Source organism: Suncus etruscus, chromosome 10 (assembly GCF_024139225.1).
Source record: "Suncus etruscus isolate mSunEtr1 chromosome 10, mSunEtr1.pri.cur, whole genome shotgun sequence".
Taxonomy (NCBI): domain Eukaryota; kingdom Metazoa; phylum Chordata; class Mammalia; order Eulipotyphla; family Soricidae; genus Suncus; species Suncus etruscus.
Window position 1 is genome coordinate 8,917,252 of NC_064857.1, and position 25,257 is coordinate 8,942,508.

General features: G+C 37.5%; 1 protein-coding gene across 1 annotated transcript in view; it reads right to left on the bottom strand.

Moving 5' to 3' along the window:
- DECR1 (2,4-dienoyl-CoA reductase 1) overlaps positions 1–25,257 on the bottom strand; it is a 54,173-nt gene that overhangs the window by 10,347 nt on the left and 18,569 nt on the right. The window contains exons 2-5 of the mRNA XM_049782124.1: positions 17,538–17,740; positions 15,655–15,712; positions 15,442–15,528; positions 13,066–13,213 (exon numbers count right to left, since the gene is read on the bottom strand). Coding sequence (XP_049638081.1) covers positions 13,066–13,213; positions 15,442–15,528; positions 15,655–15,712; positions 17,538–17,740 — 496 coding nt within the window. The remainder of the gene's footprint in view (positions 1–13,065; positions 13,214–15,441; positions 15,529–15,654; positions 15,713–17,537; positions 17,741–25,257) is intronic.

The following is a 25,257-nucleotide window of genomic DNA, read 5'->3' on the forward strand; positions in this document are numbered from 1 at the left end:
AGGAGTAACTCCTGGGTGTCACCAGCTGTGGCCCAAAAACCAAAAACCAAAAAAAAAAAAAGAAAGAAAGAAAACTTTGCAAAGTCACAGAGACTGGCACACATTACAAAGAACAAGAACAATCAGTGCTGGTATGGATGCAAGGAGCAAGGAACTTTTATTCACTGCAGGTAGGAATGCCGTCTAGTCCAGTCTTTCTGGAAAACAATATTTTCAATAAACTAAAAATTGAGCTCCCATAGAGTCCAGCAATATCACTACTTGGGATATACCATAGGAGCCCCAAAACGTAATACTTTTGTATTGCCCTCTGCACACCTATGTTCATTGCAGTGCTGTTCACATTAGCCAGTATCTGGAAACAATCCAGGTGCCCAACAACAGATGAATTGCTAAAGAAACTAGTATATCTACACAATGGAATACTACACAGCTGTTAGGAAAAACGAAGTCATGAAATTTGCCTATACTTAGGAAGTCAGGCATGGAGATTAATATGCTGAGCGAAATGAATCAGAGGGAGAGAGATAGACAAAGAATAGTCTCACTCATCTTTGGGATATAAAAAAATAAAATATAGTATGGCAATAATATCCAGAGACAACAGAGGTGAGTGGCAGAAAGACTAGCCTATGATGTGAAACTCACGACAAAGAATAGTGAGTGTAGTTAGAGGAACAACTGCACTGACAACTATCATAACAATTATAGTGGGTGAGAGACCCAGAGAGAGAGTGAGTGAGAGTCAGAAACAGAGACAGAGAGAGACAGAGAGAGTCAGAAACAGAGACAGAGACAGAGAGGCAGAGAGGTAGAATGCCTGTCTGGAAGGCAGGCAGAGGAAGCAAGGAGAAAGGAAATGGGGGATATTGGTGATGAGAAAGTTACACAGCTAAAGGATGGTGTCCATTCAATGACTGAAACCCAACTATGAACATTTCTGTAACCCACAGTGCTTACATAAAGAAATCATTCGAAAAAAGAAAGAAAACTGTGTAAGACCTATAAGAATATGAGACAACTATTTTCAGACACTATAGATAAGAATAGACAATGATCCCTTGGAATGAAAAAAGCAAATGCAATTATCTCTAAGATTACCCAAGATTTTTGCTTAAAGGTGAAACACTTATTCTACACAATGTGTTCTGTCATGCAGAATAATGCAAAACAGGGCATTCTGCTATGCGGAGGTAACAGATCAGAGTCTGCAGGAGTTGAGGACGTTGGAATTGGAGAGGAGATATTACCAAGGAGCTAAGTAGAGAGCTAAGTAAACTAAGGGCTTACTACAATAGAGACAATAAGAAAGCCACAAATCTACTAGTATCTCCTTCAAACACTAAAATCAGGCTTAAAGTGACAAAAGACTAAAAAAAAGTTCCTATTTAGGGTCTAGGGCAATAGTACATGGGGTAGGTAGGATACATGCCTTGCATGTGCGCAATCAATTTAATCCCTGGCATCACATGGCTAGAAACCTGTAGGAGGAGCACCACCACCAGAGTGTTCCTGTTTCAACACCACGGAGCCCAAGCAGCTCTGCATCTCAAAGAGAACCATTGGAAGTGGTCCCCAGTTTCTCTAAGAGCAATTTGAAGGCACCCAAATTCTCCACATTTTGTAGAAACTATAACACATAGATCCAGCAAACGAGGTAATTCCAAGCAGGTTAAATAAAGGTTAAAGCAAACCACAACTTCAAGATATGGCTCAGTGATAGGGCAGCATCAAAATGGCAGTCTGACCCCCTGCAATAGGCTACATGCCAAGTATTATACAAAGAACACTGCCATTACTGATCCCAGTGCCACACACAACATAATCTCCAGAGCACTGCAACCAAGCACTGTAACCAGGCCTTTTTTGGTCCATATGAAGGACAACTATTCAATTAGAATCATTGAGAAAGAATTTAATAATGGCAAGTTCTATTATCCCCTCCAAAATTAATCTATTTAGTGAGGCCTAGAAACCCATAATAGAATGTTAGTCTATTCTTCATTATTTCAAAGTAAGGAGCAAAGTAACAAGAAAAATAGCACTAAAATTCAGATTTTACAAAGAACCCCAAGCATAAATTTTTATTTCAATTTAAAGTATAAAAATTAAAATAATTGAACTCCTATGGCATATAGAAGCTTAACAAAGGTGTAACCGGAAGCCAGTAGCTTCCATCTTGTGGAACTTCAATTTATTATCCGTCAAATAAAAAAATATCATTAGAGGGCCCCGAGAGATAGCACAGCGGCGTTTGCCTTGCAAGCAGCCGATCCAGGACCTAAGGTGGTTGGTTCGAATCCTGGTGTCCCATATGGTCCCCTGTGCCTGCCAGGAGCTGTTTCTGAGCAGACAATCAGGAGTGACTCCTGAGCACCACCGGGTGTGGCCCCCCCCCCAAATATATATATATCATTAGATATAAAGAATTACCAATTACTTAAATATTGTTGATTTTTCCTGTTAACCTTTTAACTTTATATCCAAAAGTCCCATTCTAAAACTACATATTTATATTTTAACCACCACTGCGTCTTCAATTACTTTAACATTCAGGATTCTTTAAATAAAATCTAAATAGGGGCCGGGTGGTGGCGCTAGAGGTAAGGTGCCTGCCTTGCATGCGCTAGCCTTGGATGGACCGCGGTTCGATCCCCGGTGTCCCATATGGTCCCCCTAGCCAGGAGTGACTTCTGAGTGCATAGCCAGGAGTAACCCCTGAGCGTCACCAGGTGTGGCCCAAAAACCAAAAACCAAAAAAATAAATAAATAAATAAATAAATAAATAAATAAATAAATAAATAAATAAAGAATAAAATCTAAATAGTGTCTCAAATCCACTAAAGATAATTGTATCCACATTTCCAATCAATTCTGCTTCCATCTAGCAGAATTCATTTTGTGTGTGTGTGTGTGTGTGTGTGTGTGTGTGTGTGTGTGTGTGTGTGTGTGTGTGTGTGTGTGACCCCTGGAGACATTCAGGGATTACTCCAGGCTCTGCACTCAGAAATCACCCCCTGGTGGCTCCAGAAACTTTCTAGGAAGCAGGGGATTGAATCAGGGTCTGTCATTTGCAAGGCAAATGCCTATCCATTGGGCTATCACTTCAACGTCCCCATCTAGCATAGTTCAGCATCTAGATGCACAAGATCATAAATCTTAACACTGCGGGATCTATCTTCAACAGCCTCCACTGCTATCTTCATTTAGTAAGAATCCGACTTTTGTCCTCAATCTGACACTGAGCCATATCTCACTCTTTGAACTCTGTCCTTCCAGTTCTCCTACCCTTATACCCCATATGCTCCTTATAAATTCTGACTGATTAATTTCCTCTAATCAAACTTTTTCTATTCCACTACACTACTACAAGAATTTATTGCTCAATTCCTAGCCACCAATTTTCCTCGATGTTTCTTCTTTCTCCATTTTCACACACAGGAAGGTAAAATGCTATTCTGAAATCAAGGTGGACACCATTGGAAAGACAAAAAATCACCTAAACCTTCAACATCACTCATTAATTCTTTCAATATCCAGAATAAGCTCTACCACTTGTGTTTAAGATTATAGTTCCTGAGATAAATACTTCTTTATTGATTCTCTCTTGCTTTTCTCCTTCAACAGCTCTTTGGTGGGGCCTTCTCTCAGTCATTAATCACACTTCAATCTCTACACCCTGAAAGTCTCTTAAAATCCTTCAGTTTACCTTTACCAGTATCTCAGGGATAAAGTTCACATTCCTTGGCCTCTTTCATTGCATCTCCAGGTACTGTACAATAAAAATAAGAAACACTATATTCCTTGTTTTCCCTGAGCATACAATCCAGTTACTATTTCTAGCTAACTCTTCTATAACTGCCAGCAATTAATTTCGCTGACGATAATAGTAGATTAAAAAAATGCAATTCTCTTGTCTTTTTGAAAAGAGCAAAAGAAACATACCTCTCAGTTATTTTTTGATAATAGCCCAGAGTGAATTTTTTTATTTTGGGGTGCTGTTTTGTTTTGTTTTTGTCTTGGGGCCATATCTGGCAGTGCTTGAGGGTTTCTCTTACCTGTACTCAGGGACTACTCCTGCCAGAGCTCAGGAGACCATATGGGATACTGGGGATCAAATCTGGGTAAGGTGCATGCAAAGCAAACACCTACATATGTTTAAATGCATTGCTTTGCATGTACCTGCATACTGTACTATCTCTCTGGGCCCCAGAGTGAATTTAAACATAAAAATCACTAGTGCTCTTGGGACTGAAGTGAAGCACAGCAATAGGATGTTTGGGTTGCATGCAGTCAATCCAGGATGGACGGTGGTTCAAATCCCGGCATCCCATATGATCCCCTATCCTTGCCAGGCACAATTTTTGAGTGCAGAGCCAGGAGTAACCCCTGAGTGATATGGGTTGTGACCCAAAAACTAAGCCCCCCCCCAAAAAAAATCATTAGTGCTTTAAAAGTTGTTTAAAGGAGTATTATACAACTTTAAAAAATAGAAGAATTCTTAAAAGAATGCTGCCTACTAAGTGTATACTTTTTTCAGTTGGACTTTTAAATGAATACATCTTCCAAATAAGCTGAAACTTGCAATGTTAACTGCAATAAGTGATATTAAGGCTTTTGTTGTATTGAATTTCTTGCAATTATAGATCTTAGATTCAACTTCAGCTTCTTTCCAGTAGAAGCACAGTTACCCTAAAAGAGTAGAACACTTTCTTTTAAATAAGTAAGTTTGTTTTGGTTTTGTTTTGTTTTTTTGTTTTGGGACCACACCCCTGACACTCAGGGGTTCCTCCTGGCTATGCACTCAGAAATCGCTCCTGACTTGGGGACTATATGGACGCTAGGGATCAAACCAGGTCTGTCCTAGGTCAGCCGTGTGCAAGGCAAACTCCCTACCGCTGCACCATTGCTCCGGCCCCTAGAACACTTTTATTACTAGTTAACATAGTAAAAATTTTGGTAACACTTTACAGGAATAAGCTTATTTATTCATCTCTAGATGAGTGTTACTAATATTATCCCAGTTTACAGAATAAATGGCAGTCCAGAGTTAAGTTTATCAAGATTACATGATTGAAATTCTATAAACAGATTGGAACCAGATAATTCCATCTAGAGATTAATGGTGTATTAAATACCTAATGACTAAGAAATGTTGAAAAACACAATTAAAATGAAAAAAATACATCTTTCCAAAATGTCCAGATCACCTTATGTGCCTTGTACCATACAACTCCTGCTATATACTTCCTGCTTCTGAAACAAAGTGCCATTGCTTCCAAAGACTTGATTTTGTCAATGACTAGTCATTATTTTTTTTCCCTATTCAGAAGGACATAATGGAAGTAAGTGTTAAACAGTCCCTCAATTTATGATGTGTTTAGGAGTCTTACAAGAGTTTCATGTTCCATAACCAGAGCATCACACTAGGGCTTAGTGATAAGTTAGAAATTTAAGGAGAGCGGCCAGTGCAGTGGCATAGGTGGTAGGGTGTTTGCCTTGCATAGGCTAACCTAGGACAGACTGTGGTTCGATCCTCTGGCATCCCATATGGTCCCCCAAGCCAGGAGTGCTTTCTGAGTGCATAGCCAGGAATAACCCCTGATCATCACTGGGTGTAGCCCAAAAACAAGAGGAAGGAAGGAAGGAAGGAAGGAAGGAAGGAAGGAAGGAAGGAAGGAAGGAAGGAAGGAAGGAAGGAAGGAAGGAAGGAAGGGAGGAAGGAAGGGAGGGAGGGAGGGAGGGAGGGAGGGAGGGAGGGAGGGAGGAAGGGAGGGTGGTAGGAGGGACGAAGGGAGGGTGAAGGGAGGGAGGGAGGGTGAGAGGAAGGGAGGGAGGGTGAGAGGAAAAAAGGGAGGGAGGGAGGAAAAAAGGAAGGGAGGGAGGGAGGAAAAAAGGAAGGAAGGAAAAAAGGAAGGAAGGAAGGAGGGAGGGAGGAAGGAAGGCAGGAAGGAAGGTAGGTAGGCAGGAAGGAAGGAAGGAAGGAAGGAAGGAAGGAAGGAAGGAAGGAAGGAAGGAAGGAAGGAAGGAAGGAAGGAAGGAAGGAAGGGAGGGAGGGAGGGAGGAGGGACAGAGGGAGGGTGAAGGGAGGGAGGGAGGGTGAGAGGAAGGGAGGGTGGTGGGAGGGAGAGAGGGAGGGCGAAGGGTGGTAGGAGGGACAGAGGGAGGGCGAAGGGAGGGAGGGAGGGAGGAAAAAAGAAAGGAAGGAAGGAAAGAAGAAAGGAAGGAGGGAGGGAGGAAGGAAGGAAGGCAGGGAGGGAGGAGGGACAGAGGGAGGGTGAAGGGAGGGTGAGAGGAAGGGTGGGAGGGAGGAAAAAGGGAAGGAAGGAAGAAAGGGAGGGAGGGAGGGAGGGAGAGAGAGAGGGAGAGAGAGAAAGAAAGAAAGAAAGAAAGAAAGAAAGAAAGAAAGAAAGAAAGAAAGAAAGAAAGAAAGAAAGAAGAAAGAAAGAAAGAAAGAAAGAAAGAAAGAAAGAAAGAAAGAAAGAAAGAAAGAAAGAAAGAAAGAAAGAAAGAAATAAAGAAAGAAAGAAAGAGGGAGAGAGGGAGGGAGGGAGGAAGGAAGGAAGGAAGGAAGGAAGGAAGAAAGAAAGAAAGAAAGAAAGAAAGAGAAAGAAAGAAAGAAAGAAAGAAAGAAAGAAAGAAAGAAAGAAAGAAAGAAAGAAAGAAAGAAAGAAAGAAAGAAAGAAAGAAAGAAAGAAAGAAAGAAAGACAGAAAGAAAGAAAGAAAGAAAGAAAGAGAGAGAGAGAAATTCAAGGGGAAAAGAATGAAGAAAAGCTGTTTTGCTTTTTCATCTTCATCTTCTTTTTAAAAAAAGTAAAAATAATTTTTAAAAACAGTATTCTGACAGGTAAAAGAAAAGCATTTTACCTAATAGATATAAAAAGTGGAAGAATTCTCAAGAAATAAGAATACTAATTTGCAGCATGGATTTGGATGTTCAAATATGCACTGCAGACTCAAATGAAGTGCTATTCATTTTTAAAGTGGGATGACACTGGGCATAAAGGTTCTGGACAAGGAGAGAAAACAACTCAAAAAAAAAAAATCAGAGCATGTGTCAAAGAGCAGTCAACCAAGGAATGACTGTAGGAGGATATATAATTGGACAGGTGGAAAACACTGGATGATGGAGAGTGAAGGATAAATTATTGGTCAAGTATAGTATCACTGAATTAGAAATAAAGTTTTTTATTTATGCTGTTTCTTTTTAAAGTTCACACATTGCAATTAGTCTGGGGTAGCATGATAGTTAAAACCTTGAATTTCCAGGGCATTTGCTTTAAAAGAAGAATATTAAATATTTTACTCTATCAAAGTTTTCAACTATTTCTACATCTCTATTTGTCAAATGGATCTTTTATTTTTTATTCTTTTTGCAGGTTTTTTTTTGTTTGTTTATTTGCTTTGGGGCCACACCCAGTGATGCTCAGGGGTTACTCCTGGCTATGCAATCAGAAATTGCTCCTGGTTTGGGGGACCATCTGGGACGCTGGGGAATGAACCACAGTCCGTCCTAGGTCAGCCCAGTGTAAGGCAAATGCCCTACCTCTGCACCATTGCTCCAGCCCCTCTTTTTGCAGTTCTTATTTATTTTTCTAACAAAAGCTTCTTCTAAGATTACCTCAAATTTCTTGTAGCATTCATCCTTTTATAATTCCTTATACAAATTATTAATTACTTAATTGTTCTCTTCATGTTACATAATTAATCTGCTTAATAGTGTTTTCTCATTATTTCCCTTTTTCATAACATAGATTCCTTAAAATTATTTATCATTCAAGGTCCCTTTGTTGCTTCTGACTATGCCTTACTCTGAGCTTTCTTGAGGCTGTGAAAATGATTTCTACCAATTTCTTCAAATGATCTGTACCAGACATAAATGCAGGTGTCATCTGACCCACTGGTGGCGCCCAGAAGCACATTGCCCTGGAGTGTCCAGACCCACATGGTCCTGAAAAGCGGTGCCCACAGAACACTTGTCAGCAAAGGGGAGTCAAACTTACCCCCACAGAACAGAGCCTGATCTTCACCAGCTGCACACACAGTCAATGTGAGTAGCATCTCCACTCGCCATTGACACCCACTCAACGTTGTCCTGTAGTAGTGCCCGGTCCCACATCTCTCCCAAAGAGTGCAGCCATGGAACAAACTTAATGAAGGTGAGTTGACATCATCCCCAAAGAGCAGAGCCTGCTGCTCCCGCAAGGCACACACACATCAACATGGGTACCATCCTGACCCAACGGCTGCAGCCAGACAACATCATCCTGAAGTACCTAGGTCCACATCACCCCCAAGAGGAGCCCATGGAATGCAAGTCAAAGGACTTGAGCTAAATCCACCCCCGAAGAATGGAGCTAACATTCTACCAAAAAGCTTCTCGAGAAAATAGATTCATCTAGCTATGTGGCAGGTTACACAATTAACATGCAAAATTCAATGACCTTCTTATACACAAATAATGATAGAGAAAAAAATAGACATTACAAATGCCATCCCATTCTCAATATTGCCACAGAAAATCAAATACCTTGGAGTCAAGTTGACTAAAGAGGTGAACAACTTATATAAAGAAATCTACAAAGCAGTACTTCAAGAAATAAAAGAGGACACCAGGAAATGAAGATACAGATCCTGCCTAAGGATTGGTAGGATTAACATCATTAAAATAGCAATACTCCCCAAAGCATATAGATTTTATGTAATCCCTCTAAAGGTACCCATGATGTTCTTCAAAGAAGTAAATCAAATACTCCTAAAATTCATTTGGAACAATAAACACCCATGTAAATAGCTAAAGCAACCCTGAGGAAAAAGAAGTTGGGAGGCATCACTTTCCCCAACTTTAAATTGTATTGCAAAGTAATAATCATTAAAACAGCATGGTATTGGAATAAAGACAGACCCTCAATGGAATAAACTTGAGTATTCAGAGAATGTTTCCCAGACATACAATCAATTAATTTTTGATAAAGGAGCAAAAAAAAACCTGTAAAATAGCTCTTCAACAAGTGGTATTAGGAGAACTGGTCAGCCACATACAAAAAAGCAAACTCAGTCCTGCATCTAACACCATAAACAAAATTCAAATTCAAAAAAATTAAGGACCTTGATATCAAGACCCTAACATAAGGTATATAGAAGACACCATATACAAAACATTTCATGACATTGAGACTAATGGTATCTTCAAGGAGGAAACACCACTATTTAAACATGTGAAAGCAGAGAACGATGGATTTACATTAAACTGACAAGCTTCTGCACCTCAAAGTAAACAGTGACCAAGACACAAAGGCTACCCACAGAATGGGAAAAACTATATATTCTAAACATATCTGATAAGGAGCTGATATCTAAGCTATAGATCTTAACAAGATCTATAGATCTATAGATCTTAACAAGAATAGAACATCTAACCCCATTAAAATGGGGAGAAAAAATGAACAGACATTTCCTCAAATAAGAAATACAGATGACAAAAGGCACATGAAAAATGCTCTACATCACTAATCATCAGGGACATACAAATTAAAACAATGAGGTACAATCTCACGCCACAGAAACTGGCACACATCTTAAAGAATAAGAACAATCAGTACTGGCGGGGATGTAAGGAGAAAGGAATTCTCATTCACTGCTGGAGGGAATGCCGTGTAGTCCAGCCTTTATGAGAAATAATGTGGAGATTCTGAAAAAAAATGAACATTGAGCTCCCATATGATCCAGCTATACCACTTCTGGGGATATACCCTAGGAACACAAAAATACAATTCAAAAATCTCTTCCTCACATCTATATTCATTGCAGCGCTATATACAATAATAGCCAGACTCTAGAAAAAAACAGAACTAAGATTTTTCTGAGGAGGAGAGAATAAAGAGGAGGAATATCCATTTTGGTGTGTGTGATTAATTAAATTTAATAAGTGATTAATTAAATTAAATAAAAATTAAATTGTATATTAATCAAAATTTTTCATAAAATAAAATATTCCCCTAAAAGCCACATATGAAGGGCATCATATACATGTGTTAAAAACGAATTCACTCGCTGTCTTTGACATGGCAAGGGGCACTGGTTGAATTTAGATTACATCTAGTTTCAATTAAATACAGTATCAATTTCAAAAGGCAGGACTGTAGAGAAATGGAAAGAACAAAGCCAAGACTGTTAGGACAGCTGGAAATGGGAAATTAAAATCTGTTTATAATTTCTCCTCGAATAACTGCCTAATCCCTGAACTGAAGGAGCATAACTGAAAGTAATAGCTAAAAGATAGGAAAATGAATTTCCTGACTATTGCACCTTGACTTTCTAGATCCCAAACTACCTAAAAAATTTCTGGTTACAAAGTACCATGAATTCCCCAATTCCAGAGCCATGCTGGAGATCTGTTACTCTGACACAGTTTCTCATTAGCCTCAAAATTCCCTTCCCTCTGAAAAGACAGAATAAACATGGCGCCATACTCAATTGTAAAGCAGCCTAGTGGCCCAAGTCCTTAAAACTCTTCCAGGACAATATCAATAACTGACAGAAATTTTGGGAGAATAAAAACTGTCTTCTGTCTATTAAAAAGCCTTAGCTAATATATTTTTCATAAAGCCCATAGAATTTTAATCCATGTGTGAATAAAAATAGATCAAAGCCAATGCTAAAAGGAAAGACAATAATGAGAGGAGTGAGAGTCAGACAGAAATTTAGGGTCACAGACATGAGCAGGGGCAGAAATAAAAGGCATGTCAGAGAAAAAGTGATGAAAGACACTAAGAAAAACCCAGAACTAAATCCAGAGCAACAGTACAGAGGTAGGGCATTAGCCTTGCACTCAACCAATTCAGGTTTGATCCCTGGCATCCTTTATGTTTCTCCTGATCCTGCAAGGAGTGATTCCTAAGTACAGAGTCAATAACTCCTGAGCACTACTGTGTGTGATACCAAAATAAAATTAGTGAACCAAGAGTGAAAAGTCATCGAAGACAGAGAAACAAAAAAATGACCAAGAGAATGGAGTGAGGGAAAAAATTAGAGACATGGGACAAGGTAAAGGAAAGAGGCATAAAGCTAAAGGACCTTTGGAGAGATAAGTGGGAAGACAGAGGAGGAAGGGATATCCAGCCCTCCCCCCACAAAAAAGAGAACTTGTAAAAATCTGAAATTAAACTGAATCCCACTTTGAAAATACAGAAACAAATGGCCTGAGTTTTCTATTTCAGTGACTGCGTGGAGAAAGAATTTAAGTCATCATAGTTGATCCCATGACAGTATGCTTCAAGGGTGGAAAAACCCGGTATCTCTTAGGCCAAAGGAATTTTCTTTCTAATTTTCCCAATCTTGCCCATGCAAAAAATAAATAAATAAATAAAAAGCCACAGCAGCCCCCTCCTATTTTTTTTATTTTGTTTTGCTTTTTTCTTTTTCTTTCTTTCTTCTTTTAAATTTAAATTCATAGCTTCTACACAGGGGCTCATCCGAGCTTTTTTTTTTTCCTCAACAGAACCATAGAACATGAATCAGCTTGTTCTGCCTCATAAACTGAGAAAAGAAAGTAGATGGTGCCAGGGGCAAGCAGTTTCATGAACATTAAGTGGAAATAAAATATGATCAGCCCTAAATTCCCAACCCAAAGTCAATGACACTAGGACCAAGAGACCCAAACTACAACAAGCTATACAGAAAAGAGATCTGTTACCCTAACAGTCCTGGGGAAAAGGGGGGGTGGTATATGGTGCATGCTGGGAACAGTGGTGGAGGGAGGTCAACACTGGTGATGGGAATTGCCCTAATTCAATGTCACTATGTACCTTAAATATAACTGTGAAAGACTTGGAATTTACATTGATCTCAATAAAAATTATTAAAAAAAAAAAGAACGTACACAATCCTTCCATCTATAGCCACCTCCTTTCTCATAATGGTTTCAGAGTTTCAGAGTATGCCATGAAATAAGATGACAATAAGCTTAACAAGGAAAAGGCTTCTGAACCAGAGGAACGTATTTGTCCAAATCTTCCTTCCTACCCTCAAGACCCAAAGAGCAATCTGCAAAGAGCACAAGAATTCTCTGCTTTGCCTTTATCCAGAACACACAAATCTGAAAAAACACTCCCATCCTTCAAGTCCCACCTCCAATAGTCAGCATGGAGCCTACTCCACAGAAGTTGTCAATGCCTAATAAATAGAATAAAAGTGCACTTTCCTTGACACAGATGATACACATATTATCTATGGCTTTTCACATAGGCTTATACTGCATGGACTTTTATAACACAATGTATTCTTAGTAGCGAATGAAAATGTTCTTGATTTTATGTTCCTCAAAATTTTTTCTCAATTCAATCATTTCAAACTCATTGTTGTTCTCATCACTCAAGTTTTTCGAATATGCCTTCATTTAGTCCCTAAGGCTTGTTGATCTCACTTCCCAAGTCTCCTAATTTATTCCAGAAACCATCCATCTACAGGCAACACGCCAAACTTCTTGATTCGTCTCCTGTTTCCACCTTACACACACACTGTTGCCTAAAATATTTCCAATCAAGAAATACTGCTCATGAGATATCTCCAAGAAAAATCCATATGAAAATAACTCATTTCATCAAACTTCTCATTTTAGTACTAGAATCTTACACATCATATACCTCTCCCACTTCCCCAAAACCAAGTCCTACCACTCTCTCTCTCTCTCCATCTCTAATCACATCAAAGCTCCCAACAAATCTTAAACTCTTCTCTTTTTCTCACCCACCCCACCCCATTTCACCTCCAACCCCCACATTCTTCAAATCAACCTGGTGAAACAACTCATGGATATTAATATTTACCTTTTTCTTCTCTACACAGATATTTGAAAATTCAAACCAAATAAACATTCCTGTTTTGAGATATCCAATGCACTCATTATATTACATGTCATAAAATAATGCTGATTATTTTAGTATCTTGCTTATGTATCATGTGTAAGGCATTCAAGTACAAACACTGTCTCACTGACTGTAACAACGATCACAGGGTATAATAGGAATCCAAATTTTAAAAAAGTAAAGACTACATAAACATACCTTTCTGTGCTTTGATTAGTTGTTTTCCAATTTCTAACGTCACAAAGGCTGTGCCATTTAGAACTATGTCAGTTATGGTCCTCCACCCATTAGGAGTGAGTCTTTCGCTGGGAGAAATAAAATTTCCTGCGGCATTGTTGATCACGATCTAATATAAACAGGTAAGGCAAGTTATAAGGTAAACAGTTATAGAAACTGTTAGAAAAGGAAAACATTTTTCCTCATAGCATTTTATTTCTCACACTTTCTGATCAAAATAAGACAATACATTTGATATTCAGAGCCAGCAAGAAAACAATACATGATAACTATTTTTGGAACCAATGAAAAGTTTTTCTTGAATACCAAAACTTAGAAACCTAATGTCTAGCTCCAAATTAGGTAAAGTCTATAATAAAAAAAATAAATTGAGATTAAACATAGTTACCATGTTGCTATAGTTTATTTCAAGAAAAAAAGTCTCAAAACAGCCTTTAAATTTCCAATGTCATTTGAATTTAACTTCTACAATAAACTCTTGGTTAGCCTGTTCTTTTTGACTATAAATTAAACCTACTTATCTCTAGAATAGAGTCAATATTATGGGTCTTTCTGAAAATACCTTTAGCCTAAAAAGTAGTCTCTTTATCTCTCAACAGCACAGGAAATAAGAACCAAACCTAACCATCAACAAACCAAGTATCACAGGAATTTTCCCCAGTCCACATCAGCACAGTTGGAAAATATCTATACTTACCCCTCTGCAGGAAATAAAATGTACTTTGAGTCTACTATAGCTATCTTTCTCAACTTTTCCTGACTATTATTTCTCATTATTATTTTAATTTAGTTAACCATGAATTACAAATTTACTATTATTATTATTATTACTATTACTATTATTATTGAAGATTAGGTTTCAGGTTCCAACATTGAACTCTTCAAAAGTGTCCATTTTTTTCCACCAATGTCCCCAGTGCCTCTCCCACCCACAGCCTACTTCTAGGACAGGAATTTTTTTTAAATATTAATTACTGACACGGTGGTTTATAGAACTGTCACTGATAGGACTTCATGCATAAAACTTTACCACCTTTCAGTACAACCCCCAATTCCCAATCCCATCCTGCAGAATAATCACTTCACCATGTCAGTATTCTCTTCCCTGTCCTATCCTCCTAACTCCCAGTAGCAACTTTCTTACTAAAAAATCGTTCTATGTTCTGTTTCTATTGCCATTGAGAATTAGATACTCCCCAATCTTGTTTCAACTATGACACATGTGAAAGTATTATTCTGTGTTGATCTTTCTCCTGCTGACTCACTTCACTCAGGATTAATAGTCCATGAAGCAGCTACTGTTCAGATGTATCCATGTTGCCACAAATTGCAAGATTTCATTATTCTTATGGCGAAGCAGTATTCCATTGTGTATATAATACCATATTTATGTATTTATTTATTTACTTATTTATTCAGTCATCTGTTCTTGAGCATTTATTTGTGTTGTTTCCAAAGCTCGGCTATTGTGAATACTGCTACAATGAACATAGGAGCATAAATGTCTTTTCTTCATTGTGTTTTTGTGTGGATCCCTTTGACCTTGAGGCCTTCTTGTGTGGCCTCCCTTCTTCACTCCCTTTATGCAATTTTTGACTGTGGTAACCCTGGAATATCTCAAGGGTCTGAAAGTAGAGAAATATTGTGCTAAAGGTAATGACTTATCTCCAATATGAAACCAAAAACAGATCTCATATTTTTAAAAGAAGTTTAATCTCTTGTTAAAAATAAAGGCGGCATAGGACTGAGCTCTGGAGTTAGATAAAAAACAAAGGGCCAGACCTCATGTTTTGCTGTGTGCAAAACCCTAATTGGGCCCCTGGTTCTTCCCCCAAAATGCTGGCAACAAAGCAGGAGCACAAAGTTGGGAGTGGTTCCCATATATCAGTAGTTAATCTAAAAATTATAATTTATCTATTTCATTTACATATTAAAATATATAACTACAGGAAAAAGAGAATTCTAGGTTCTTATAGTTTTCTTGTGTGTTATTTTCCTCCACTGAAAGAGATAATCAAATGTTATTAGGAAAAGCAAAGACCATGAATCATTTAAACTCAGTATTCTGTTCCAAGATAATTGTTCTTCTTATTTTATAATCTTATTAAATAAAGTGAAATCAAGTTTGTTCTATGTTATTGAAAATGCGATTTTAAAGTATTCTTGAAAGTGAGTGGCCCAGCCTTGAAGCAGGGCTGCTTTATTCCTAAAGATAGAAACTAGGTGCTTCTCAGCACAGCACTTCCTCACATCAATATTTCATAAGAGCATCCTGGTAGGTATTGTACCAACATCAAACAACACATATTGCTTAGTCCTCGATGCCATTATACTTACATCAGGATGCCCTGCAACTTTGATCAGTTCTGACACAGTGTTTTGAACCACATCGGGATTTCTCACATCACACTGAATAGCATGGACCTGAAAAATAGCACAGAGGAGATCAAAGAAAGTCTTTCAGACTTGGAAAATCAAAAACATGAATAAACAATTTAAGTGGGCTGTAATTCCTAAATCTGAATTAAATCACTTTTTTTCTTAATGTACCTTATTTCCAGTCTGAGAAGAAATTTCTTGTGCGGTAGCTTTCAAAACATCAATATTCCTAGAAACAAATATATGCATAAGCTCCAAAATGACTTTTATAATTTTTATTTTAATTCCATAAGTAAAAGAATAATGAGGACCATATTATTAAGGTTCTTTAAGTAAACAAGTATGCTTGAAAGAAGCGTATTTTTGAGAAAAATTAAAATGTTAATCCATAAAATATCAGTTTCCCTGAAATCATTTTCTAAAATTCAGAAAGCCAAATTAAAAATTTTATACACCAGATTATGATTTATTGGACTACTTACTTTTTTTGTTTGTTTTGGAGGGGTTTGGGCCACACCCAGTGATGCTCAGGAGTTACTCCCGGCTATGCACTCAGAAATCGCTCCTGGCTTGGGGGACCATATGGGACGCGCTGGGATGGAACCGCAGTCCATCCTAGGCTAGCGCTGGCAAGGCAGATGCCTTACTGCTCTGCGCCACTGCTCCAGCCCCTGGACTTCCCACTTTTAAACCACTTTTAAGCTACTGATCATATTGTTGGTGAACTTTGTAAGAATTTTTATCTCATGTACTGTATGTACAAACTTGAGCCACAAGCTTGAGGATACTGACATTGGTGTTAGATTGTGTTAGAACATTGTATGTCTGAAATTCTATTAAGCATCATTGCAAATTATAGTGTCTAAATAACAAAATATTAATCTGTATTATTGTACAAATTTATGGCAGTAGATTTTTTTTAAATATATATAAAACTCTTTCATAGAATTTGGACTTTCAAGTTTGGACTCAGGGGTGCCTGCCTCCTAGTTAATCTTACGTTATAGTCCACTTGCATATATACCAGAATTATTTATCTATTCATCTGTTATTGCACACTGGGGTTAGTATTAATATTGACTGCCTAAATATTTTTTTTTAATTTGGGGGCCACACCCACTGGTGCTCAGGGTTTACTTCTCACTCTGTCTTCAGGGATCATTCCTGGCAGAATCTGGGGATAAATAGAATGCCAAGAATAGAAACTGGCTGACTGCATAGAAGGTAAACACTACCTGCTATACTAGTGCTCCAACAACAGCTAATATTTTAATACTTTTTTTTCTGCTTTTTGGGCCACACCTTGTGATTGATGCTCAGGGGTTACTCCTGCTATGCACTCAGAAAAAAAATTTCTTTTTATTTTGGGTCACATGCTCAGGGGTTACTCCTGGCTGTATGCTCAGAAATCGCCCCCGGTAGGCTCAGGGGACCATATGGGGTACCCGAATTTGAACCACCATCCTTTTGCATGCAAAGCAAACACCTTACCACTGTGCTATCTCTCTGGCCCCAGAAAAATTATTTTAACACTCTTTATAAAAATGCACCATATTCTCCCAAGCCAGGTATATGCTTTAATATGCTGGTACCATGATATGCCTAAATAAGAACTTGCTTCCATATAGTCTTACCTTAAAATATTCATCACAAAAATATCTGTTTTACAGAACAGACAATAATCATTAAAACTGGGTACATGGTTAACCATATAAGTTGTAACTGGAACCACTCAAACTAAAACAAAGCAGTGTGGAACTCTGTAAGTTCTTTAGAAAGTTAAACTTCTGAATGTTAAGCTTCTTCAGAAACTGACACCTTTTTTTAACTTCTTCACAAACACAATTTTGTCACCTTAGGAAAGGAACACATGATGACCAGTCCCATCCATCAACATGATTCTTACACCCCAAACTAGAACTGATTTCTTGCAAAAGGATTTATTAAAGAAATCTCAAAGACATTTCACATAAGATTAATTAAGAAGCAAGTCCAACAATTCTGGCAAACAGTCTCAACACAGCAGCATGGATTGGTATCAAGAGTGGACTTACCGGCTAGCTATCACACACTGCGCACCTAGGCTAGACAGAACAGTCGTCATTCCTTTTCCGAGGCCGGTGCCACCCCCAGTGATGAATGCCACTTTGCCTTGAAAACTGTTAGGTGGCAGCATTGCTTTTAGGAGGGGTGGAAAGAATTTAGCCCGAGGAGCATCGATGCTTTGATGTAATATTTGGGTTCCATGACTGAAAAACTAAAAAGAAAACAAAAGCAAGTTGGAAATTATGTGCATGTTTTAGCAAGAGATTTTTGTTTTGCTTTATTTTGATTTAGAAACACACTTGTCAGTTGACACAGGTTTACTTCTGAATTCAAGGAATATTCATGGTGTTGGGGATTGAATTCACCAAGTGCAAAACAGAGCAAGCACTCTGCCTGCTCTATTTCCAGCCCAATAATAAAATCTTTCCAGCCCAATAATAAAAAAAAATCATAATTTTTTTAAAAACTTAGCATGGAGTTCAAGATTTTAAAACCTAGCATGGAGTTTAAGATTAACAAAATTCTTAGGATAATACAAACACAAGATAGACAAAGCAGCACTGTATTTATTTACTCATTTTCTTTTTTTATTGTTAAATTATCTTTATTTAAACATCGTGATTATAACCATGACTGCAGTTGTATGATTACAGTCATGTAAAGAACACCCCCCTTCACCAGTGCAAGATTCCCACAACCAATTTCCCAGATCTTCCTCCTCCCCACCCCACCCACACCTGTACTCGAGACAGGCTTTCTACTTCCCTCATTCATTCACATTGTCATGATAGTTCTCAGTGTAGTTATTTCTCTAACTGCACTCATCTCTCTATGTGGTGAGCTTCATGTCATGTATTTACTCATTTTCTTAAAGTAATAGTGGTTAAAAGCATGGACTTCTGATCTAAAATGTCTAGTACAAAATTTGCATAACCATAAGAAAGTTGTTTCTCTTCTAAAGACTATATTTTATGCATATGCTATCAGAAGAATACATGAATTTATATAAGCAAAATATCTAGAATACTGTGTCACATAGTAAATTTACAGGATTGTGCTCAAATTTAACTATAAAAATAACAAAGCCAGACTGGAGGGATAGCACAGTGGTTAGGACTTTTGCTTTGAACTTGGCCAACCAGGGTTGGCCATCCCACACATCTCATATGGTCTCCTCAGCAGCATGGAGTGATTTCTGAGCACAGAGGCAGGCAGGAGTAATCCCTGACCACCACTAGGCATGGCACCCAAACAAAACAAAAACAAAAATATAAAACATTTTATCTTATAACAAATATAATTTGGGAGGTTTTAGGGGTCACATTCAGTGCTCCAAAATTCCTCTTAGCAGGCTCAGGGGGACCATATGGGACGCCAGGATTTGAACCATCGTCTGTCCTGGACTGGCTGCATGCAAGGCAAACACCCTACCGCTATGCTCTCTTGGGCCCCTAAAAAATATAATTTAACATAAAAATCACATTGTCAGGGCCGGAGAAATAGCATGGAGGTAAGGCGTTTGCCTTTCAGGCAGAAGGACAGTGGTTCCAATCCCGGCACCCCATATGGTCCCCCGTGCCTGCCAGGGGCGATTTCTGAGCATAAAGCCAGGAGTAACCCCTGAGCGCTGCTGGGTGTGACCCAAAAACCAAAAAAAAAAATAAATAAATAAAATAAAATAAATCACATTGTATTTGAATCATTGATAAAAATTATTTTAAAACTTTAAGCTTTATAAGAATTACATATTTTATTCATGTTTTCTAAATAAATTTAGAATGGTCAAGATATTTCATATATTTTAAATAAGAGAAATTTTTTAAAACCAAAAAAAAAAAATATATATATATATCACCTTATCTTATGCTTCATAACTTGCTTACAAAAAACTCTGCCATTTTCTTGTATTTAGTTATAAAAACAAAATATAAGCAGTGTGCATGCTAAAACTTCGTACTGAATAAGTACATTGCCACATAATTATGATATTGTGTAAGATATCAAATTAACTTGCACCATCCACAAAATGTAGCGCCGTTACCTCATCAACAGGAGGGATTCAGGTAAGTTAATTGCATTTCCCCTTACTAGCAGAACCAAGACTCTTGGAACCAGAGAAAAAGTATAGCAAGTTTGGTGCTTGCCTTGCACGCAGCCAATATGGGTTCAAACCCTGGCACCTTATGCAGTTAGTTCCCTGAGCCCACCAACAGTGATCCCTGAGTTCAGAGCCCTCAGCACTGCCAAATGACCCCAAAATAAACAAAAACCTTATCAGGGCTGACAGACTCGTCTTCCTTTACTACCTTATATACCACCTCTCTACTCAGAGATCGCTGCTCTCCAAGAAAGAAACATGACATTCTCCATCTTTGCAAGTGTGAATTCATTTTCTGCTCGTCTTCCAATAAGCTAGTTTACTCTATGAATAAATTATAAAAATTATAAAAATGGTTTATTATTTAACTTTTTAGAACTCATCCTAAGGAACTAATCAGGAACGTGCTCACTAATTTAGTTTAAGACTGTTTATCAACTAGAAATTGCACAACAAAATGGTTATGATTTGATGGCAAGGGAAACAGACATACACAGTAGTTCTTAAATATTTCTATATAAATAAATATGCCTTTTAAATTCAAAAATGTGCTTATAAAAAAGCCAAGAAAACATCAATTATGCACTAGGCCCAGTTAGGTTCATGTACCAGATTTTCAATACACTCATTACCTTATAATTCTATAAGTTATATTCTATTTTTTGTTTAGTTGTAGGAGGTCACACAGCTCAGGGATCACTCCTTACGGTGCTCTGGGAGCCAAATGTAGAACCAGGGATCAAACCCAGGTCAAAGACATGCAAGGCAAGTTCCTCAACCATTGTACAGTCTCCAGCTCTAAAGAAACATATTTTATCCCTATTTTATTTTTTTTATATTTATTTTGGGGACACACCTGGCAGGGCTCAAGGATTACAAAGGCCCTGCATTCAGGAACCATTCCAGGTGGGCTTAGGGGACCATATAGGGACACCAGAAATCGAACAAATCCAAACCCAAGTCAGCCATATGCGAGGCAAATACTCTACCCATTGTACTGTCGCTCAGGTCCCTTACCCTATTTTTATAGATAAAAAATTCTGTTTCCACACAGAAATATTATGTAACTAATTTTGAAAGAGAAATATAAGTAGTGAAGATTGCTGAAATCCAAGAAATGTCTGTTTTCAGAATCATCTATTAATCTGTATGATTAGTATCTCTAAGTAATAGAAACATAACTAATGATTCGCTTTTTCAGTTTTGCTTGGTGCATAAATGTGATTTGGTTTTATAATTCAGGAAAAATGCAATTAAGACAAAATTTAAGAATATCCAGAAAATAATTTATGAAGATGAGTTTATAAATCTGATTATGATCTTTTCTGGTCATTATACATCTCTTAATTTTACTCTGAGCAGTAGTTTCTTTTCTTTCTTTCTTTTTTTTTTTTTTTGTATATTTCAGCTAAAGCATGATAATTCAAGCAAGCTACAATAAAAAAAATTCTCTATATAAATGGCAATTTTACTTAAGGCTGCCACCCACCTCAGAACTATTACATTAAGATGATGAATCAGGAAATTTGTGCATGTAGGCTGGTGAGTCTGTCATTACCTAGTAATAATGAAAAAAAAGTGTTCTAATTTTTCAAAAGCCCTACAGAAATTTTTATTTCTTTAGTGTTGTCTTGTACAGGAAATGATATATTGCTTTATAAAGAAATAAATAAGAAACATATATATAGATAAGTTTCCCTTTTTGAAAAATATGTTTAATCATTTTTTCCAATCTCTTAAGAGGCACCAGACAGAATATAAAGGTAAAAATATTGCTTTTATAATCTATAGATATGAATTAGGCATCTTTTTTGGTGGCAAATTGGGGAAAATTTACTAAAATAGAAAGCATAACTAAACTCTGGCCCAGTGGTATCTCCCAGGTATAGAGCTTACCTACTAGGTTTGATGTCCCTGGCACAATCAAAATCAAAAATTAAACAAGGGAGGGTGTAAAAATACAATAAAAATGTGAACAATAAAAAATTAGCTATAACCTGGTAACTCCACATTTATTTATTTATCCAACAAATAGTTTTACTCATTGATTTGTTTGGGGAGAGAGGGAGATGCTAAATTCAAAATTATATACAGGAATGAAAAGGAAATTAATACTTCTATGTATATATAACATAAAAATAAGATATTAATAAATTTAACAAAATAAGTAAAAGACCTAAAAGTGAAATTAAAATAAATAAATTTTTATAAATACATTTATAAAATAAGTTTTACTTTATAAATTTTATATATAAATTTTTATAAATAAATTTATAAAATAAAGTTTATAAATAAATTATAAAAGACTGAAGTAAATGGAAAGAAATCCAGCAAACATAGATTAGAAAGCTTAAATTTTGTCCATTTTTTAAGCATATGTAGCCAGAGAGATAGTACAGAGGTTAAAGTTCTAGCCTAGAATACAGTCTACCAGTTTCTATTTCTGGAACCACATATTATCCCCCACATCCTGCCAGGAATGATCCCTGAACACAGAGCCAGGATTAATACCTAAGCAGAGTCAGGTGTAGCCCAAATCATGTCCCACCAAATAAATTATAGAAACTAAAAATTCAATGTATTCAAAACAACCAAAAAATTTAAGTAATTTTCATAATAATAAAGGTTGGTAGACTAGCCTGTGTCCAAAGAGAATATATAATCAAGATACAACCATGTAATAATTTTTAATTAAAATACCATAATTTGAAAAGTGATAAATAGTGGAGTTTCAAACATACAATGGTCCAGCATCAACTCCCATCCACCAACATTCCTAGATGCTTTCCATCTTGATAGGCACCATTTTAAGTTCAGTTGCTAAACTTTGCATCTTATGTTTTCAGTATATATGACTCTGGTTTAGATACTTAGCTCTATCATCTCTCTATCCAATATCACTGATGTACCCGAATCCCCTTGAACCCTGCCTCCTGCTACTTCACAAATATCTCTTTCCCACTACATTCTATTTCATTTCTTTTCTTCTCTATATTCTGAGGCAAAGGATAATCTATCTAGGCATTCGCCCTTTAAACCATTGCATTTCATCATTCAGTTATTCTAAGTATCACATGAGTGATATCATACTATCATTAGCCTTCTTCTGGTTTATTTCATTTAACATGACAACTTTCAGTTACATTCATACTGCAGTGAATTGCATGCCTGCATCATTCCATACAGCTGTGTAGTATTCCATTGTGTATATGTAGCACATCTTCATGAACCACTCTTTTTTTTTTAATATATTTTATTTAAACACCTTGATTACATACATGATTGTGTTGTTTGGGTTTCAGTCATGAAAAGAACAACACCCATCACCAGTGCAACATTCCCATCGCCAATGTCCCAAATCTCCCTCCTCCCCACCCAACCCCCGCCTGTACTCTAGACAGGCTTTCTATTTCCTTCCTACATTCTCATTATTAGGAGAGTTCAGAATGTAGTTATTTCTCTAACTAAACTCATCCCTGTTTGTGGTGAGCTTCATGAGGTGAGCTGTAACTTCCAGCCCTTCTCTCTTTTGTGTCTGAAAACTGTTATTGCAAGAATGCCTTTCATTTTTCTTAAAACCCATAGATGAGTGAGACCATTCTGTTTTTCTCTCTCTCTCTCTGACTTACTTCACTCAGCATAATAGAGTCCATGTACATCCATGTATAGGAAAATTTCATGACTTCATCTCTCCTGACAGCTGCATAATATTCCATTGTGTATATGTACCATTGTTTCTTTAGCCATTCATTGGTTGAAGGGTATCTTGGTTGTTTCCAGAGTCTTGCTAAAGACTTGTAAATAGTGTTGCAATAAATATAGGTGTAAGGAAGGGGTTTTTGTATTGTATTTTTGTGTTCCTAGGGTATATTTCCTAGGAGTGGTATAGCTGGATCGTATGGGAGCTTGATTTCCAGTTTTTGGAAGAACCTCCATATTGCTTTCCATAAAGGTTGAACTAGATGGCATTCCCACCAGCAGTGGTTAAGAGTTCCTTTCTCTCCACATCCCCACCAACACTGCTTGTTCTCATTCTTTGTAACGTGTGCCAGTCTCTGTGGTGTGAGGTGGTACCTCATAGTTGTTTTGATTTGCATCTCCCTGATGATTAGTGATGTGGAACATTTTTTCATTAAGAAGATCATCCACTATGACCAAGTAGGTTTCATCCCAGGGATGCAAGGATGGTTTAACATCCATAAATCTATCAACATAATATACAACATCAAGAAAAATAAAAATCACATGATCATATCAATAGATGCAGAGAAAGAATCTGATAAGGTCCAACACCCATTCTTGATCAAAACTCTCAGCAAGATGGGAATGGAAGGAACCTTTCTCAATATAGTTAAGGCCATCTACCACAAGCCAGTGGCAAATATTATCCTCAATAAAGAAAAACTAAAAGTTTTCCCTCTAAATTCTGGCACAAGACAAGGTTGTCCTCTCTCACCACTCCTATTCAACATAGCCCTGGAAGTACTTGCTATAGCAATTAGGCAAGAAAAAGATATCAAGAGAATCCAGATAGGAAAGGAAGAAGTCAAGCTCTCACTGTTTGCAGATGACATGATACTCTACTTAAAAAACCCTAAAGATGGGGCCTGGAAGGTGGCGCTAGAGGTAAGGTGTCTGCCTTGCAAGCACTAGCAGAGGACTGACCGTGGTTTGATCCCCTGGCATCCCATATGGTCTCCCCAAGCCAGGGGCGATTTCTGAGCACATAGCCAGGAGTAACCCCTGAGCGTCAAACTGGTATGGCCCAAAAAACAAAAAACAAAACAAAACAAAACAAAAAAAAGAAAACCCTAAAGACTACCAAAAAGCTTCTAGAAACAACAGACTCATATAGCAAGGTGGTAGGCTACAAAATTAACACACAAAAATCTATGGCCTTTCTATACACCAATAGTAATAAGGAAGAAATGGGCATTAAGAAAACAACCCCATTCACGATAGTGCCAGACAAACTCAAATATCTTGGAATCAACTTGACTAAAAATGTGAGGGACCTATGCAAAGAAAACTATAAAACTCTGCTCCAAAAAATAAGAGAGGACACGCGGAAATGGAAACACATACCCTGCTCATGGATTGGCAGGATTAACACCATTAAAATGGCAATACTCGGGCCCGGAGAGATAGCACAGCAGTGTTTGCCTTGCAAGAAGCCGATCCAGGACCAAAGGTGGTTGGTTCGAATACCGGTGTTCCATATGGTCCCCTGTGCCTGCCAGGAGCTATTTCTGAGCAGACAGCCAGGAGTAACCCCTGAGCACAGCCGGGTGTGACCCAAAAACCAAAAACAAAAAAAACAAAACAAAAACAAAAAAAAAGGCAATACTCCCCAAAGCATTGTATAGATTTAATGTGATCCCTCTAAAGATATCCATGATATTCTTCAAAGAAGTGGATCAGGCACTTTTGAAATTCATTTGGAACAATCAACACCCCAGAATAGCTAAAGCAATCATTGGGGAAAAGAATATGGGAGGAATTACTTTCCCCAAATTTAAACTTTACTACAAAGCGCTAGTTATCAAAACAGAATGGTATTGGAATAAAGACAGGACCTCAGATCAGTGGAATAGGCTTGAATACTCTGAGACTGTTCCACAGACATACAA